Raw genomic sequence first — 16974 nt, 5'->3', positions numbered from 1 at the left:
ACTGCAACTCCTAGCAATTCTCCAGATAGATAGATTAGATCAGTGGTTCTCAACCTGGGGTCCCCAGATGTTTTTGGCCTTCAACTCCCAGACATCCTAACAGCTGGTAAACTGGCTGGGATTTCTGGGAGTTGTAGGCCAAAAACATCTGGGGACCCCAGGTTGAGAACCACTGGATTAGATGGAGATAGATAGGTAGGTAGGTAGATGGATAAGGAGGACTGCTGCAACTTGCAGTCCAAGAATAGGTAGAGAAGGAAGAACGGGGAGAAAGAGGAGGGGAAATAAAAGGGGGGTAAGGAAGGAAAGAAGAAGGGAGGGGAGGGAGGGAGGGAGCAGGGAAGGAAGGAAGAAAGGAAGGAAGGAAGGAAGGAAGGAAGGAAGGAAGGAAGGAAGGAAGGAAGGAGAGAATGAAAGAAAAAAGGGAAGGAAGGGAGAGAGGGAGAGAGGGAGGAAGGAAGGAAGGAAGGAAGGAAGGAAGGAAGGAAGGAAGGAAGGAAGGAGAGAATGAAAGAAAAAAGGGAAGGAAGGGAGAGAGAGAGGGAGGGAGGGAGGGAGGAAGGAAGGAAGGAAGGAAGGAAGGAAGGAAGGAAGGAAGGAAGGAGAGAATGAAAGAAAAAAGGGAAGGAAGGGAGAGAGGGAGGGAGGAAGGAAGGAAGGAAGGGAGGGAGAGAATGAAAGAAAAAAGGGAGGGAAGGGAGAGAGGGAGGGAGGGAGGAAGGAAGGAAGGAAGGAAGGAAGGAAGGAAGGAAGGAAGGAAGGAAGGAGAGAATGAAAGAAAAAAGGGAAGGAAGGGAGAGAGGGAGGGAGGAAGGAAGGAAGGAAGGAAGGGAGAGAATGAAAGAAAAAAGGGAGGGAAGGGAGGGAGGGAGGAAGGAAGGAAGGAAGGAAGGAAGGAAGGAAGGAAGGAAGGAAGGAAGGGAGAGAATGAAAGAAAAAAGAGAAGGAAGAAAGGAAAGAGGGAGAAAAGGAAGGACAGAAAGGAGGAGAGAAAGAGGGAGGGAAGGTTGGCCACAGCAACGCGTGGTAGGTACAACTAGTGAAAAATAAAACCTAAGTGGGACGATCTGATTCCCTCAAAACGAAGCACAATGGCATTGATATTGATAAACTCAGCAGCGAAAAACTGACAATCCAATGAGAGGGGAATTGAATTTGCATGTTGTTTGAATTTTTAGTTGTAATCATCTTGCAGGCGTAATATCGTATTATTTTTTGAAAGTTTCCCAATGGATGACGCCTATAAACCCACGTGTACATGATGGACAGTCATAATTTTTCCTATGGAGAGCGAATGGATGGGCGTCTATGGAAATGAAACTGACCGCTCTCACCTCTGTTTTCCTCTTTCCATAGAAGTTGGCGTCTGTAGCTTTGCCAGGTTTTCCGGTGAATTCCCCCAGGTGGGCTGCACCACTTTGAACCCATCGCCGTGGAGGCAAGAGGTGCACGATGACGTCCTGGAGCAGGCCAGGAGCCAGGCCTTGCTGTTCAACCTCCTGGAGATGCTCCAGTGTTGCAAGGTCAGTTGTGCACTTTTCACAGAGCTCCAGCTTGGAGTTTGGAGCACATGCTTTGCCAGAGTTTGCCACGTTTGGAAAGCAGGATGCATCTAGAAACCAAGTTACACCGTTAATCTAGATCTAGGGAAGTAATGTTACCCCTCTATTCTGCCTTGATTAGACCACACCTGGAATATTGTGTCCAATTCTGGGCACCACAATTGAAGAGAGATATTGACAAGCTGGAATGTGTCCAGAGGAGGGTGACTAAAATGATCAAGGGTCTGGAGAACAAGCCCTATGAGGAGTAGCTTAAGGAGCTGGGCATGTTTAGCCTGAAGAAGAGAAGGCTGAGAGGAGGCATGATAGACATGTATAAATATGTGAGAGGAAGCCACAGGGAGGAGGGAGCAAGCTTGTTTTCTGCTTCCTTGGAGACTAGGACGCAACGGAACAATGGCTTCAAACTACAAGAAAGGAGATTCCATCTGAACATGAGGAAGAACTTCCTGACTGTGAGAGCCGTTCAGTAGTGGAACTCTCTGCCCCGAAATGTGGTGGAGGCTCCTTCTTTGGAAGCTTTTAAACAGAGGCTGGGTGGCCATCTGTCAGGGGTGATTTGAATGCAATATCCCTGCTTCTTGTCAGGGGGTTAGACTGGATGGCCCAGGCGGTCTCTTCCAACTCTTTGATTCTATGATTCTATGATTAAAATGAACAAGACTGTAGCCAGTATACTGAAAATAATAATAATAATAATAATAATAGTAGTAGTAGTAGTAGTAGTAGATGCAGGCGAAACGTCAGGAGAGAATGCCTCTAGACCATGGCCATATAGCCCAAAAAAACCTACAACAACCCTGTGATTCTGGCCATGAAAGCCTTCGACAATACAACAATAATAATAATAATCATAGAATCATAGAATCAAAGAGTTGGAAGAGACCTCCTGGGTCATCCAGTCCAACCCCCTGCCAAGAAGCAGGAACATCGCGTTCAAATAACCCCCGACAGATGGCCATCCAACCTCTGTTTAAAAGCTTCCAAAGAAGGAGCCTCCACCACACTCCGGGGCAGAGAGTTCCACTGCTGAACGGCTCTCACAGTCAGGAAGTTCTTCCTCGTGTTCAGATGGAATCTCCTCTCTTGTAGTTTGAAGCCATTGTCCCATTGCGTCCTAGTCTCCAAGGAAGCAGAAAACAAGCTTTCTCCCTCCTCCCTGTGGCTTCCTCTCACATATTTATCCATGGCTATCATATCCCCTCTCAGCCTTCTGTAATAATATTCTATAATAATAATAATAATAATAATAATAATATACTTTATTGATATTCCACTCTTATCTCCCCGAGGGGACTCAGAGTGTATCAAAGAACACATACATGGCAAACATTCAATGCCATTATGCAAAGACAGACAATACATAGACAGAGGCAAGGCTTCCCTCTTTTTCGTTTCTGGCATCTGGAGGCTGTGCTTGACTCAGCCATTGGGAGGTGCTGTTGTTCCATTGCAAGGATAGAGGAACTCTAAGGCATGAGGTGGGTAGTGAAGAAGGGCAGGTAATAGGGAGTTCACGATGCGGTACTATCAAGGATGTATTTATTCTTGATTTCTCACCTGACAGGTCACATGCCATGAGATCTGTCACCTGATTGGCTTGGGAAACTGCCGCTGGCTTCAGTGCATCATGCAAGGTGCCCTGAGTTTGGATGAAGTTCTGCTGCGACCGCTGGAGCCCTGCCCAATTTGCCTCCGGAAGCTGCAGTACGTTGTGGGTTTCAAGCTCATTGAGCGCTACAGGGTAAGAGAACTGGAGAAGAGTGGAGCCCACGCCCTTCCTCCTCCTGGGAAGAATCTTGAGTCGGTGGTGGGTGAATTGCACTGGATATGCAGATGTTGTTTTCATAGTGCGATTGTCTGGTGGGAGGGATCTATGCTTAGCACTGAAGTTCCATCCTATAATGCAGTGTTTCTCAACCTTCCCAATGCCGCGACCCTGTAATACAGTTCCTCATGTTGTGGTGACTCCCAACCATAACATTATTTTTGTTGCTACTCCATAACTGTAATTTTGCTACTGTAATGAATTGTCATGTAAATATCCAATATGCAGGATGGATTTTCATTCGTTGGACCAAATTGGGCACAGACACCCAATACACCCACATTTGAATACTGGTGGGATTGATTTTGTCATTTGGGAGTTGTCATTGCTTGGATGTGGGCGTATTGGTATTTGTGCCAAATTTGGTTCAGTGAATAAAAATACATCCTGCACATCAGATATTTACATTACGATTCATAACAACTGCAGAATTACGGTTATGAAGTAGCAATGAAAATAATGGGTTGTTTTAGTTTTTTTCGGGCTATATGGCCATGGTCTAGAGGCATTCTTTCCTGACGTTTCGCCTGCATCTATGGCAAGCATCCTCAGAGTAGTGAAGTCTGTTGGAACTAAGAAAAAGGGTTTATATATTTGTGGAATGACCAGGGTGGGACTAAGGACGCTTGTCTGTTGGAGCTAGGTGTGAATGTTTCAACTGATCACCTTGATTAGCATTTGATGGCCTGGCAGTGCCTGGGGCAATCTCTTGTTGAGAGGTGATTAGATATCCTTGAATGTTTCCTCTCTGTTGTTTTGCTGTTGTAATTTTAGAGTTTTTTAATACTGGTAGCCAGATTTTGTTAATTTTTATGGTTTCCTCCTTTCTGTTGAAATTGTCCACATGCTTGTGGATTTCAATGGCTTCTCTGTGTAGTCTGACATGGTTTCCGGCCATGAAAGCCTTCGACAATACAATGAAAATAATTTTATGGTTGGGGGTCACCACAACATGAGGAACTGTATTTAAGGGGTCACAGCATTGGGAAGGTTGGGAAACACTGCTATAGCTACTCCCAGTAATTAATCTGGAAGCTGACCTTTGTGTTAACTACACTTTCCAAACAGTCTTCAAAGGCAGCCCCATGTAGAGTGCATTGCAGTAGTCCATTCTGCGTATTGGGTATTTGGGTGCCAAATTTGGTCCAGTGAATGAAAATACATCCTGCATATCAGATATTTACATTGCGATTCATAACAGCAGCAAAATGACAGTTATGAAGTAGTAACAAAACTAAGTTTTGTGCGCCAGCTGCGCCCGTACCTTGGGAAGTCTGAGTTGGCCATGGTAGTCCACGCTCTGGTTACATCCCGTTTAGACTACTGCAACGCTCTCTACGTGGGGTTGCCTTTGAAGATGGCTCGGAAGCTCCAACTAGTCCAACGCTCGGCAGCCATGATGTTAACAGGAGCGGAGCGCAGGGAGCATACGACCCCCCTGTTGCATCAACTCCACTGGCTACCGATCTGCTACCGGGCTCAATTCAAAGTGCTGGCGTTGGCCTTTAAAGCCCTAAACGGTTCCGGCCCAAGCTACCCATCCGACCGCATCTCTGCCTATGAACCCACCAGGACTTTGAGATCTTCTGGGGAGACCCTGCTCTCGATCCCGCCTGCTTCTCAAGCACGGCTGGCGGGGACGAGAGATAGGGCCTTCTCGGTGGTGGCTCCTCGGCTGTGGAACGCCCTTCCCTCAGACATTAGAGTAGCACCATCTCTAATGGTATTCTGCAGGAAAGTGAAGACCTGGCTGTTTGAGCAGGCGTTCGAATAATCAATGCAATAGGTTCTTGTGGATTTTTTCGGGCTATAGAGCCATGTTCTAGAGGCATTTCTCCTGACGTTTCGCCTGCATCTATGGCAAGCATCCTCAGAGGTTGTGAGGATGCACCTCTGAGGATGCTTGCCATAGATGCAGGCGAAACGTCAGGAGAAATGCCTCTAGAACATGGCTCTATAGCCCGAAAAAACCCACAAGAACCTAGTGATTCCAGCCATGAAAGCCTTCGACAATCAATGCAATGATTGGTAATGAACATAGGAATGGAACAATGGGTGACGAATCTGGATTATGTTTTTGAAGATTTGACGATAGTGAATGGTCATTGTAGTAATTGTTTATTAATTATGTAATATGTTAGATTGTTAACTGTTTTTACACTGTAGCATTGGATTTTTGCTGTTCTTATTTGTTGTGAACCGCTGTGAGTCGCCTTCGGGCTGAGAACAGCGGTATATAAGTAAAGTAAATAAATAAATAGTAAAATAAATAAGTTTATGTTTGGGGTTCACTATAACATGAGGAAGCGTATTAAGGGGTTGTGACGTTGCTAGTAATTAGCAAAAAGAAATACGTTAGGGGGTATTAAAAGCATGCTTGTTTTTGTTCTTTGGCACAGAAACTTTATGCTTGGATGCAAACTATTTCATCCACCTGGCTCAGCCAAGAACTCTCTGAATCGTCTCTCTCCGAGGACGTTTTGCAACCGAGCACGGACTCTGGGATGGATTGCGAGAACGACTCCGAGGCCGTCACGTCCGTTTCCGAACCCCTGACACCGGACACTTGCAGCCAAGCTGTTTCCACGTTGCAGGACCTGGATCTCGACGATCCGTCTTGTTCCCTGGCAGACGCCCCTAGCCAGGAACAGCTGGGCATTGCCCCGAAACCCTCGGACATGATCAAGGAGTACACGCTGTGGCTCCAGATGTGCATTGCTGCACTCGAAAAGGACGTCTCCGAAGAGGAGATTCTGCAAGTGGACAGAACCGTGGACGCGATGGCGCGGTGGGAAATGTTCACAGGACGGCTGCCCAACGCGCGGAGGGAGCTCCCGCTGCCCACCGACAGTCCGGGGCTACGGAAGGTCCTGGGAGACAAGTTCTCCTCCTTGAGAAGGAAACTGAGCTCCAGAAAGTCGCCCAAACCAGAATCCTCCCCTCGTCGCTGGAAATGGGAGGAGAGCTAGCCCCACCGAGAGACTCCGCCTGATCCTGGGGTGGGGTGGGATGGGGAAATCCTGGGGGTTTAGATGTGGGTTTTGTTAGCCTCTCCTCGTTATGCCTCTTGTCCTTTTGACTGCACGTTTTTGTCATTCCGTCGAGAAAAGACCCAAGAACTCTCTCCAAGTGCAATAAAAGAAGCTTCTGGTCTTTTTCTTCTTGAAGGAGATCTTTCGCTTAGGTAAGGCAAAGCTTTCCCCTTGACATTAAGTCTAGTTTTGTCCGACTCTCGGGGTTGGTGCTCATCTCCATTTCTAAGCCAAAGAGCCGGCGTTGTCCATAGACGCCTCCAAGGTCATGTGGCCGGCTCTGCTCGCGCTTCCACCTGCATCGCAGGCGCAATCGGTGGGGACGAGAGAGAATGCCTTCTCGGTGGTGGCCCCTCGACTCTGGAACTCACTTCCTAAGGACATCAGGCATGCCCCAACTCTGGCAGTCTTTAGGAGGAGCTTAAAAACGTGGTTGTTCCAGTGTGCCAGAATAATGAACCCTTAGCACTTTGTCCTCCAAAAGCACTTTATACTGATTTACACCAGCTTGTATCTCTTTACTAACGCCCCACTTCCTTTATCTTATCCATGTCTAGCATTATTTTTAAATTTCGATGACATTTGGCCTAGCCACAGATTTTAAAGGTGTGTTGTGCTATTGTTAATGTTTATGCTATCTGTGTATGTGATTTATTTTAATTAGGTTCTTGTGGGTTTTTTCGGGCTATAGGGCCATGTTCTAGAGGCATTTCTCCTGACGTTTCGCCTGCATCTATGGCAAGCATCCTCAGAGGTAGTGAGGTCTGTTGGAACTAGGACAATGGGTTTATATATCTGTGGAATGGCTGGGGTGGGGCAAAGAGCTCTTTCCTGCTGGAGCTAGGTGTGAATGTTTCAACCTCATTAGCATTTGAAGGCCTGCCTGAGCCTGGGAAATCTCCTGTTGAGAGGTGTTAAACTGTGCCTGGTTGTTTCCTCACTGCTGTTTTTGCTGTTGTCAGCAAAAGTCAGCCATAGCAGAGCACCTGATGAACCAGCCTGGACTCAGCATATTATTTGAGAACACAGAAGTGCTGGACCACTCCAACAACCACCAAGTCAGACTACACAGAGAAGCCATTGAAATCCACAAGCATGTGGACAATTCCAACAGAAAGGAAGAGACCATGAAAATCAACAAAATCTGGCTACCAGTATTAAAAAACTCAAAAATTACAACAGCAAAAACAGCAGTGAGGAAACAACCGGGCACAGCTTAACACCTCTCAACAGGAGATTTCCCCCGCTCAGGCAGGCCTTCAAATGCTAATGAGGTTGAAACATTCACACCTAGCTCTAGCAACGAAGAGCTCTTTGTCCCACCCTGGTCATTCCACAGATGTATAAACCCATTTTTCCTACTTCCAACAGACCTCACTACCTCTGAGGATGCTTGCCATAGATGCAGGCGAAACGTCAGGAGAAAATGCCTCTAGAACATGGCCCTATAGGCCGAACAAACCCACAAGAACCTAGTGATTCCAGCCATGAAAGCCTTTGACAAATTTATTTTAATTGCTTGTATTGTTGTTGTTATTGCTTGTATTGATATATTGTGGGCTTGGCCTCATGTAAGCCGCACCGAGTCCCTTGGGGAGATGGTAGCGGGGTACAAATAAAATAATAATAATAATAATAATAATAATAATTATTATTATTATTATTATTGTATTGTCGAAGGCTTTCATGGCCAGAATCACTGGGTTGTTGTAGGTTTTTCCGGGCTGTATGGCCATGTTCTGGAGGCAATTTTTCTCCTGACGTTTCGCCTGCATCTATGGCAAGCATCCTCAGAGGTAGTGAGGTCTGTTGGAACTAGGAAAAATGGGTTTATATATCTGTGGAATGACCAAGGTGGGGCAAAGGACTCTTGTCTGCTGGGGCTAGCTGTGAATGTTTCAGCTGATCATCTTGATTAGCATTCAATGGCTTGGAAGTGCCTGGGGGGAATCTTTTGTTGACAGTGATTTTATGTGCCTGTTTGTTTTCCCTCTGTTGTTTTGCTGTTGTAATTTTTGAGTTTTTTAATACACGCATCAAGGAACATGAAAGGCACTGCAAAGTACTCCAACCAGAGAAGTCAGCCGTAGCAGAGCACCTGATGAACCAACCTGGACACAGCATATTATTTGAGAACACAGAAATGCTGGACCACTCTCACAACCACCATGTCAGACTACACAGAGAAGCCATTGACATCCACAAGAAGCATGTGGACAATTTCAACAGAAAGGAGGAAACCATGAAGATGAACAAAATCTGGCTACCAGTATTAAAAAACTCAAAAATTGCAACAGCAAAACAACGGAGGGGAAACAAACAGGCACATAAAATCACTCTCAACAAAAGATTCCCCCCAGGCACTTCCAAGCCATTGAATGCTAATCAAGGTGATCAGCTGAAACATTCACATCTAGCCCCAGCAGACAAAAGCCCTTTGTCTCACCCTGGTCATTCCACAGATAGATAAACCCATTTTTCCTACTTCCAAGAGACCTCACTACCTCTGAGGATGCTTGCCATAGATGCAGGCGAAACGTCAGGAGAAAAATTGCCTCCAGAACATGGCCATATAGCCCGGAAAAACCTACAACAACCTATTCTTATTGTTATTATTATTATCATTATTATTATTATTATTATTATTATTATTATTATTATTACTGCATGGAGTGCTGTTACCCTCCCACCGGAGCGGTACCTATTGATCTACTCACATTTGCATGTTTTTGAACTGCTAGGTTGGCAGAAGCTGGGGCTAACAGTGGGAGCTCACCCCACTCCCTGGATTTGAACCGCTGACCTTTTGGTCAGCAAGCTACATGTAGGCAGTTATTTTGAGACAAGCACGCCCTCCGCTCGTCCCTCCCGTCACACTCAGGAAGACGCAAGCTTTGCTGTAGATATCAGTTCCAGCATTCCAAGACTAAAGCGCTGGTGACCCTCTTCTGATAATGTCACCTTTTTAAGGAGCCAGCTATAAATAACAACCGTCAGAATCAAGTCATTTGAGGGGCCCACATGCTCTGTGACCTTTGCACATCTCCAGAAACCTTTGGAAACCTTTGCAACGGAAACAAAGCTGGTGTGGAAATGGTTTTCCAAAGGGCACACTTGGAATGATGTTTGCTTTTTCCCCTTCCAAAATAGGAAAGTGGCAGAATATAAACCTTCCTTAGAATAATAGAATTATAGAGTTGGAAGAGACCTCCTGGGCCGTCCAGTCCAACCCTATTCTGCCAAGAAGCAGGAAAATTGCATTCAAAGCACCCCCGACAGATGGCCATCCAACCTCTGTTTAAAAGCTTCCAAAGAAGGAGCCTCTACCACACTCTGGGGCAGAGAGTTCCACTGCTGAACAGCTCTCAGTCTATCTATCTATCTATCTATCTATCTATCTATCTATCTATCTATCTATCTATCTATCTACCTAACTACCCTATCTATCTATCTATCTATCTATCTATCTATCTATCTATCCAAAGAAGGAGCCTCCACCAGACTCCGGGGCAGAGAGTTCCACTGCTGAACGGCTCTCACAGTCAGGAAGTTCTTCCTCATGTTCAGATGGAATCTCCTCTCTTGTAGCTTGAAGCCATGGTTCCTCAGAGGTATATACAAAATATTACATTACATTATATTATTAGCATAGCATAGTATTGTGTCCAAATTTGGTGTCAGTTCGTCCAGTGGTTTTTGAGTTACGTTAACCCCACAAACGAACATTACATTTTTTTATTTATATGGATGTACATAATATGCCAACCTAGCAGTTCGAAAACATGCAAATGTGAGTAGATCAATAGGTACCGCTCCAGTGGGAAGGTAACGGCGCTCCATGCAGTCATGCCAGCCACATGACCTTGGAAGTGTCTATGGACAACGCTGGCTCTTCGGCTTAGAAATGGAGATGAGCACCACACCCCAGAGTCAGACATGACTGGACTTAATCTCAGGGGACTACCTTTACCTTACCTTACATAATATTTGGAAAATGGCAGGTTAATTAGCGAGGCGTGGAAGGGTGGAGGAGGAAGATACATAAGATAATGTATTGTCGAAGGCTTTCGTGGCCGGAATCACTGGATTATTGTAGGATTTTTCGGGCTATATGGCCATGTTCTAGAGGCATTCTCTCCTGGCATTTTGCCTGCATCTTTTGCAAGCATCCTCAGAGGTAGTGAGGTGCTGACTACCTCTGAGAATGCTTGCCATAGATGCAGGCGAAACGTCAGGAGAGAATGTCTCTAGAACGTGGCCATATAGCCTGAAAAAACCTACAACAACCCACATAAGATAATGTTTCCAAAGTGAACACTGCACTGATTTTCAATTCGATCAGCAAGTGACGAAGGAGCCCAGACGTGTCTGCAAAAGTGTTTGTGGCACCCTTCCTGTTGCCATGGCAACCGCTTTCCCAGAAATGAGGGTCTATCCAGCACCTCTTCCAACAAGAGCTGGGGTGTGTATGTGTATGCGTGTGTATATGAGAGAGTGTGATGCATGTGTTTATATTCACATCATGTTTTTTTCCAGGAGTTAATTTGGCACAAGGCTGAGCACTGGAATTAGTTTTCAATCAGCAAGTTATCTTTTGAGCATCAAAGGCGCAGCGGTTTTACTGCAGAAAAGGAAACCTGTCGCTGCAGACGATGGAGCTAACCAGCAATCTGTACCTGGAAGCAAAGAGAATCACAATGTGGCGTCGAAGGCTTTCATAGCTGGAATCACTGGATTGCTGTGAGTTTTCCGAGCTGTCTGGCCATGTTCCAGAAGCATTCTCTCCTGACGTTTCGCCCACATCTATGGCAGGCATCCTCAGAAGTTGTGAGGTCTGTTGGAAACTAGGCAAGTGGGGTTGACATATCTGTGGAATATTATCAAGGTTGGGAAAAAGAACTCTAATCTGCTTGAGGCAAGTGTGAATGTTGCAATCACCCACATCTATGTCAGGCATCCTCAGAGGTTGTGAGGTCTGCTGGAAACTAGGCAAGTGGGGTTGACATATCTGTGGAATATTGTCAAGGTTGGGAAAAAGAACTCTAGTCTGCTTGAGGCAAGTGTGAATGTTGCAATCACCCACATCTATGGCAGGCATCCTCAGAGGTTGTGAGGTCTGTTGGAAACTAGGCAAGTGGGGTTGACATATCTGTGGAATATTATCTAGGTTGGGGAAAAAGAACTCTAGTCTGCTTGAGGCAAGTGTGAATGTTGCAATCACCCACATCTATGGCAGGCATCCTCAGAGGTTGTGAGGTCTGTTGGAAACTAGGCAAGTGGGGTTGACATATCTGTGGAATATTATCAAAGTTGGGAAAAAGAACTCTAGTCTGCTTGAGGCAAGTGTGAATGTTGCAATCACCCACATCTATGGCAGGCATCCTCAGAAATTGTGAGGTCTGTTGGAAACTAGGCAAGTGGAGTTGACATATCTGTGGAATATTTTCAAGGTTGGGAAAAAGAACTCTAGTCTGCTTGAGGCAAGTGTGAATGTTGCAATCACCCACATCTATGGCAGGCATCCTCAGAGGTTGTGAGGTCTGTTGGAAACTAGGCAAGTGGAGTTGACATATCTGTGGAATATTATCTAGGTTGGGAAAAAGAACTCTAGTCTGCTTGATGCAAGTGTGAATGTTGCGATCACTCACATCTATGGCAGGCATCCTCAGAAGTTGTGAAGTCTGTTGGAAACTAGGCAAGTGGGGTTGACATATCTGTGGAATGACATCCAGGGTGGGAGAAAAAACTCTTGTCTGTTTCAAGCAAGTGTGAATGTTGCAATTGGACAGTTTGATTAGCATTGAATGGCCTTCCAAGGAAGCAGAAAACAAGCTTGCTCCCTCCTCCCTGTGGCTTCCTCTCACATATTTATACATGGCTATCATATCTCCTCTCATCCTTCTCTTCTTCAGGCTAAACATGCCCAGCTCCTTAAGCCGCTCCTCATAGGGCTTGTTCTCCAGACCCTTGATCATTTTAGTCACCCTCCTCTGGACACATTCCAGCTTGTCAATATCTCTCTTGAATTGTTTTCTGCTTCCTTGGAGACTAGGACGCGGAACAATGGCTTCAAACTACAAGAAAGGAGATTCCATCTGAACATGAGGATGTGAGAGCCGTTCAGCAGTGGAACTCTCTGCCCCGGAGTGTGGTGGAGGCTCCTTCTTTGGAAGCTTTTATACAGAGGCTGGATGGCCATCTGTCAGGGGTACTTTGAATGCAATATTCCTGCTTCTTGGCAGAATAGGGTTGGACTGGGTGGCCCATGAGGTCTCTTCCAACTCTTTGATTCTATGATTCTATGAATTGTGGTGCCCACTTCCAATTCCCTTTCCATTTCTAGGAAGCGATTTGCTGCAGGAAGCAGCCAGGCATTGAAGCTGCAAGGGCATTCAATGCTAATCAAGGTGGCCAATTGCAGCATTCACCCTTGCTCCAAGCAGACAAGAGTTCTTTCTTCCACCCTGGACATTAATCCACAGATATATGAACCCTATTTTCCTAGTTTCCAACAGAGCTCACAACCTCTGAGAATGCCTGCCATAGATGTGGGTGAAATGTCAGGAGAGAATGCCATACAATTCAGAGAAAACCTTTACCTTTTTTTATGAAGATGTGAATACAAATTCACACTCTCCGAACATGTTTGGAACATAAGCCTGATTCTCAGTGGCGTTTCGTTCACGAAACTGAAACGCCAGGAGGAACTGAAGAGTATCCTGTGCAATGTGGAAGCTGTGTTAATGCAACGTAAGGGATTTCTCTCGAACGAAAAGCTGGACAATTGATGATTCATCCAAAACACGATGAATATTCAAAGTCCAGGATGCAGGGGGAGTTGGGGGTTTGGGGCGACACTCAGAACGGCAAGCTGCAGGCACAGAGCTCTACTGTTGTCCAACACAATAGGGAAGAGACAGGGGCCCCTCATGCTCGGCTAGTGGCACCGCTCGGAATTGGGAGGCTGCCCATTGCATTATTGCTGTATGGCTCACTCAGAGGGCTTTGCGATGCTTCCCAAACCAAAAATATGGGAGCGCATGCCTCTGACACAAGGCTGGAGGCAGCGCACCAGTTCCAAACATCAGCCACAGTTCCATAAACTACTTCCACTAGGACCCTTTGCTGTATAGAGAACATTCTGGACTTCACCAATGATGAAATTGAACCATACTTGGCACATTTGGGAGTTGTAGTTGTTTGGATTTATAGTTAAACTACAATCAAATTGCATACTGAACTCCACCAATGATGGAATTGAACCAAACTTGGCACACAGAACTCCCATGACCAAAAGAAAATACTGGAAGGGTTGGGTAGGTATTGACCTTGAGTTTTGGAGTTGTAGTTCACCTCCATCCAGAGAGCACTGTGGACTCAAACAGTGATGGATCTGGACCAAACTTGGCACTGATACTGAATATGTCCATATGTGAACACTGTTGGGAGTTTGTAGAAAATAGACCTTGAGATTTGGGAGTTGAAGTTGCTGGGATTGGTGCGCACTGATCTTGAGTTTTGGAGTTGTACTTCACCTACATCCAGAGAGCACTGTGGACTCAAACAGTGATGGATCTGGACCAAACTTGGCACTGATACTGAATATGTCCATATGTGAACACTGGTTGGGGAAAATGGACTCTGCCATTTGAGAGTTGTAGTTGCTGGGATTTATAGTTCACCTACAATCAAAGAGCATTGTGAACATCACCAATAATGAAATTGAACCATACTTGGCACATTTGGGAGTTGTAGTTGTTTGGATTTATAGTTAAACTACAATCAAAGAGCATTCTGAACCCCACCAATGATGGAATTGAACCAAACTTGGCACACAGAACTCCCATGACCAACAGAAAATACTGGAAGGGATTGGTGGACAATGACTTTGAGTTTGGGAGTTGTAGTTCACCTACATCCAGAGAGCACTGACTCAAACAGTGATGGATCTGGACCAAACTTGGCACTGATACTGAATATGTCCATATGTGAACACTGTTGGGAGTTTGTAGAAAATAGACCTTGAGATTTGGGAGTTGAAGTTGCTGGGACTGGTGCGCACTGATCTTGAGTTTTGGAGTTGTAGTTCACCTACATCCAGAGAGCACTGTGGACCCAAACAATGATAAATCTGGACCAAACTTGCCACTGATACTGAATATGTCCATATGTGAACACTGGTGGTGTTTGGGGAAAATAGACCTTGCCATTTGGGAGTTGTAGTTGCTGGGATTTATAGTTCACCTACAATCAAAGAGCATTCTGAACATCACCAATGACGGAATTGAATCAAACTTGGCACACAGAACTCCCATGACCAACAGAAAATACTGGAAGGGTTTGGTGGGTATTGACCTTGAGGTTTGGAGTTGTAGTTCACCTCCATCCAGAGAGCACTGTGGACTCAAACAGTGATGGATCTGGACCAAACTTGGCCCTGATACTGAATATGTCCATATGTGAACACTGTTGGGAGTTTGTAGAAAATAGACCTTGAGATTTGGGAGTTGTAGTTGCTGGGATTGGTGCGCACTGATCTTGAGTTTTGGAGTTGTAGTTCACCTACATCCAGAGAGCACTGTGGACTCAAACAGCGATGGATCTGGACTAAACTTGACACTGATACTCAATATGTCCAAATGTGAACACTGTTGGAGTTTGTAGAAAATAGACCTTGACATTTGGGAGTTGTAGTTGCTGGGATTGGTGGGCACTGGTCTTGAGTTTTGGAGTTGTAGTTCACCTACATCCAGAGAGCACTGTGGACTCAAACAGTGATGGATCTGGACCAAACTTGGCACTGATACTGAATATGTCATATGTGAACACTGGTGGAGTTTGGGGGAAATGGACCTTGCCATTTGAGAGTTGTAGCTGCTGGGATTTATAGTTCACCTACAATCAAAGAGCATTGTGAACATCATCAATGATGGAATTGAACCAAACTTGGCACACAGAACTCTCATGAGCAACAGAAAATAATGGGTTTGGTGGGCAGTGACCTTGAGTTTGGGAGTTGTAAGCTCACCTATATCCAGAGAGCACTGTGGACTCAAACAGTGATGGATCTGGACTAAACTTGGCACTGATACTGAATATGTCCATATGTGAACACTGGTGGAGTTTGGGGAATATGGACCTTGACATTTGGGAGTTGTAGTTGCTGGGATTTATAGTTCACCTACAATCAAAGAGCATTGTGAACATCACCAATAATGAAATTGAACCATACTTGGCACATTTGGGAGTTGTAGTTGTTGGGATTTATAGTTAAACTACAATCAAAGAGCATTCTGAACCCCACCAATGATGGAATTGAATCAAACTTGGCACACAGAACTCTCACGACCAAAAGAAAAATACTGGAAGGGTTTTTGGTGGGCATTGACCTTGAGTTTTGGAGTTGTAGCTCACCTACATACAAAGAGCACTGTGGACTCAAACAATGATAGATCTGGACCAAACTTGGCATGAATACTCAATATGCCCAAATGTGAACACTGGTGGAGTTGGGGAAAATAGACATTGACATTTGGGAGTTGTAGTTGCTGGGACTGGTGGGCACGGGTCTTAAGTTTTGGAGATGTAGTTCACCTACAACCAGAGAGCACTGTGGTCTGAAACAATAATGGATCTGGACCAAACTTGGCACTGATTCTCAAAATGCCCAAAAGTGAGCACTGGTGGAGTTTGGGGGAAATGGACCTCGCCATTTAAGAGTTGTAGTTGCTGGGATTTATAGTTCACCTGCAATCAAAGAGAATTCTGAACCTCACCAATGATGGAATTGAACCAAACTTGGCACACTGAACTCCCATGAGCAACAGAAAATACTGGGTTTGGTGGGCAGTGACCTTGAGTTTGAGAGTTGTAAGCTCACCTACATCCAGAGAGCACTGTGGACTCAAACAGTGATGGATCTGGACCAAACTTGGCACTGATTCTCAGTATGTCCAAATGTGAAAACTGGTGGAGTTTGGGGAAAATGGACCTTGCCATTTGAGAGTTGTAGTTGCTGGGATTAATAGTTCACCTGTAATCAATGAGCATTCTGAACCCCACCATTGATGAAATTGAACTATACTTGGCACATTTGGGAGTTGTAGTTGTTTGGATTTATAGTTAAACTACAATGAAAGAGCATTCTGAACCCCACCAATGATGGAATTGAATCAAACTTGGCACACAGAACTCCCATGACCAACAGAAAATACTGGAAGGGTTTGGTGGGCATTGACCTTGAGTTTTGGAGTTGTAGTTCAGCTACATCCAGAGAGCACTGTGGACCCAAACAGCGATGGATCTGGACCAAACTTGGCACTGATATTCAATATGTCCAAATGTGAACACTGGTGGAGTTTGGAGAAAATAGACCTTGGCATTTGGGAGTTGTAGTTGCTGGGATTGGTGGGCACTCGTATCAAGTTTTGGAGTTGTAGTTCACCTACATCCAGAGAGCACTGTGGACCCAAACAATGATAAATCTGGACCAAACTTGCCACTGATACTGAATATGTCCATATGTGAACACTGGTGGAGTTTGGGGAAAATA

General features: G+C 45.3%; 1 protein-coding gene across 1 annotated transcript in view; it reads left to right on the top strand.

The window, feature by feature from the left end:
- LOC137097859 (archaemetzincin-1-like) overlaps positions 1-6543 on the top strand; it is a 37341-nt gene extending 30798 nt beyond the window's left edge. The window contains exons 5-7 of the mRNA XM_067473040.1: positions 1357-1523; positions 3130-3306; positions 5790-6543. Coding sequence (XP_067329141.1) covers positions 1357-1523; positions 3130-3306; positions 5790-6359 — 914 coding nt within the window. The 3' untranslated portion in view covers positions 6360-6543. The remainder of the gene's footprint in view (positions 1-1356; positions 1524-3129; positions 3307-5789) is intronic.
- The last annotated feature ends 10431 nt before the right edge of the window (positions 6544-16974 follow it).

This window comes from Anolis sagrei, chromosome X, assembly GCF_037176765.1.
Source record: "Anolis sagrei isolate rAnoSag1 chromosome X, rAnoSag1.mat, whole genome shotgun sequence".
Taxonomy (NCBI): Eukaryota; Metazoa; Chordata; class Lepidosauria; order Squamata; family Dactyloidae; genus Anolis; species Anolis sagrei.
This window is presented reverse-complemented; position numbering and strand designations above follow the sequence as displayed.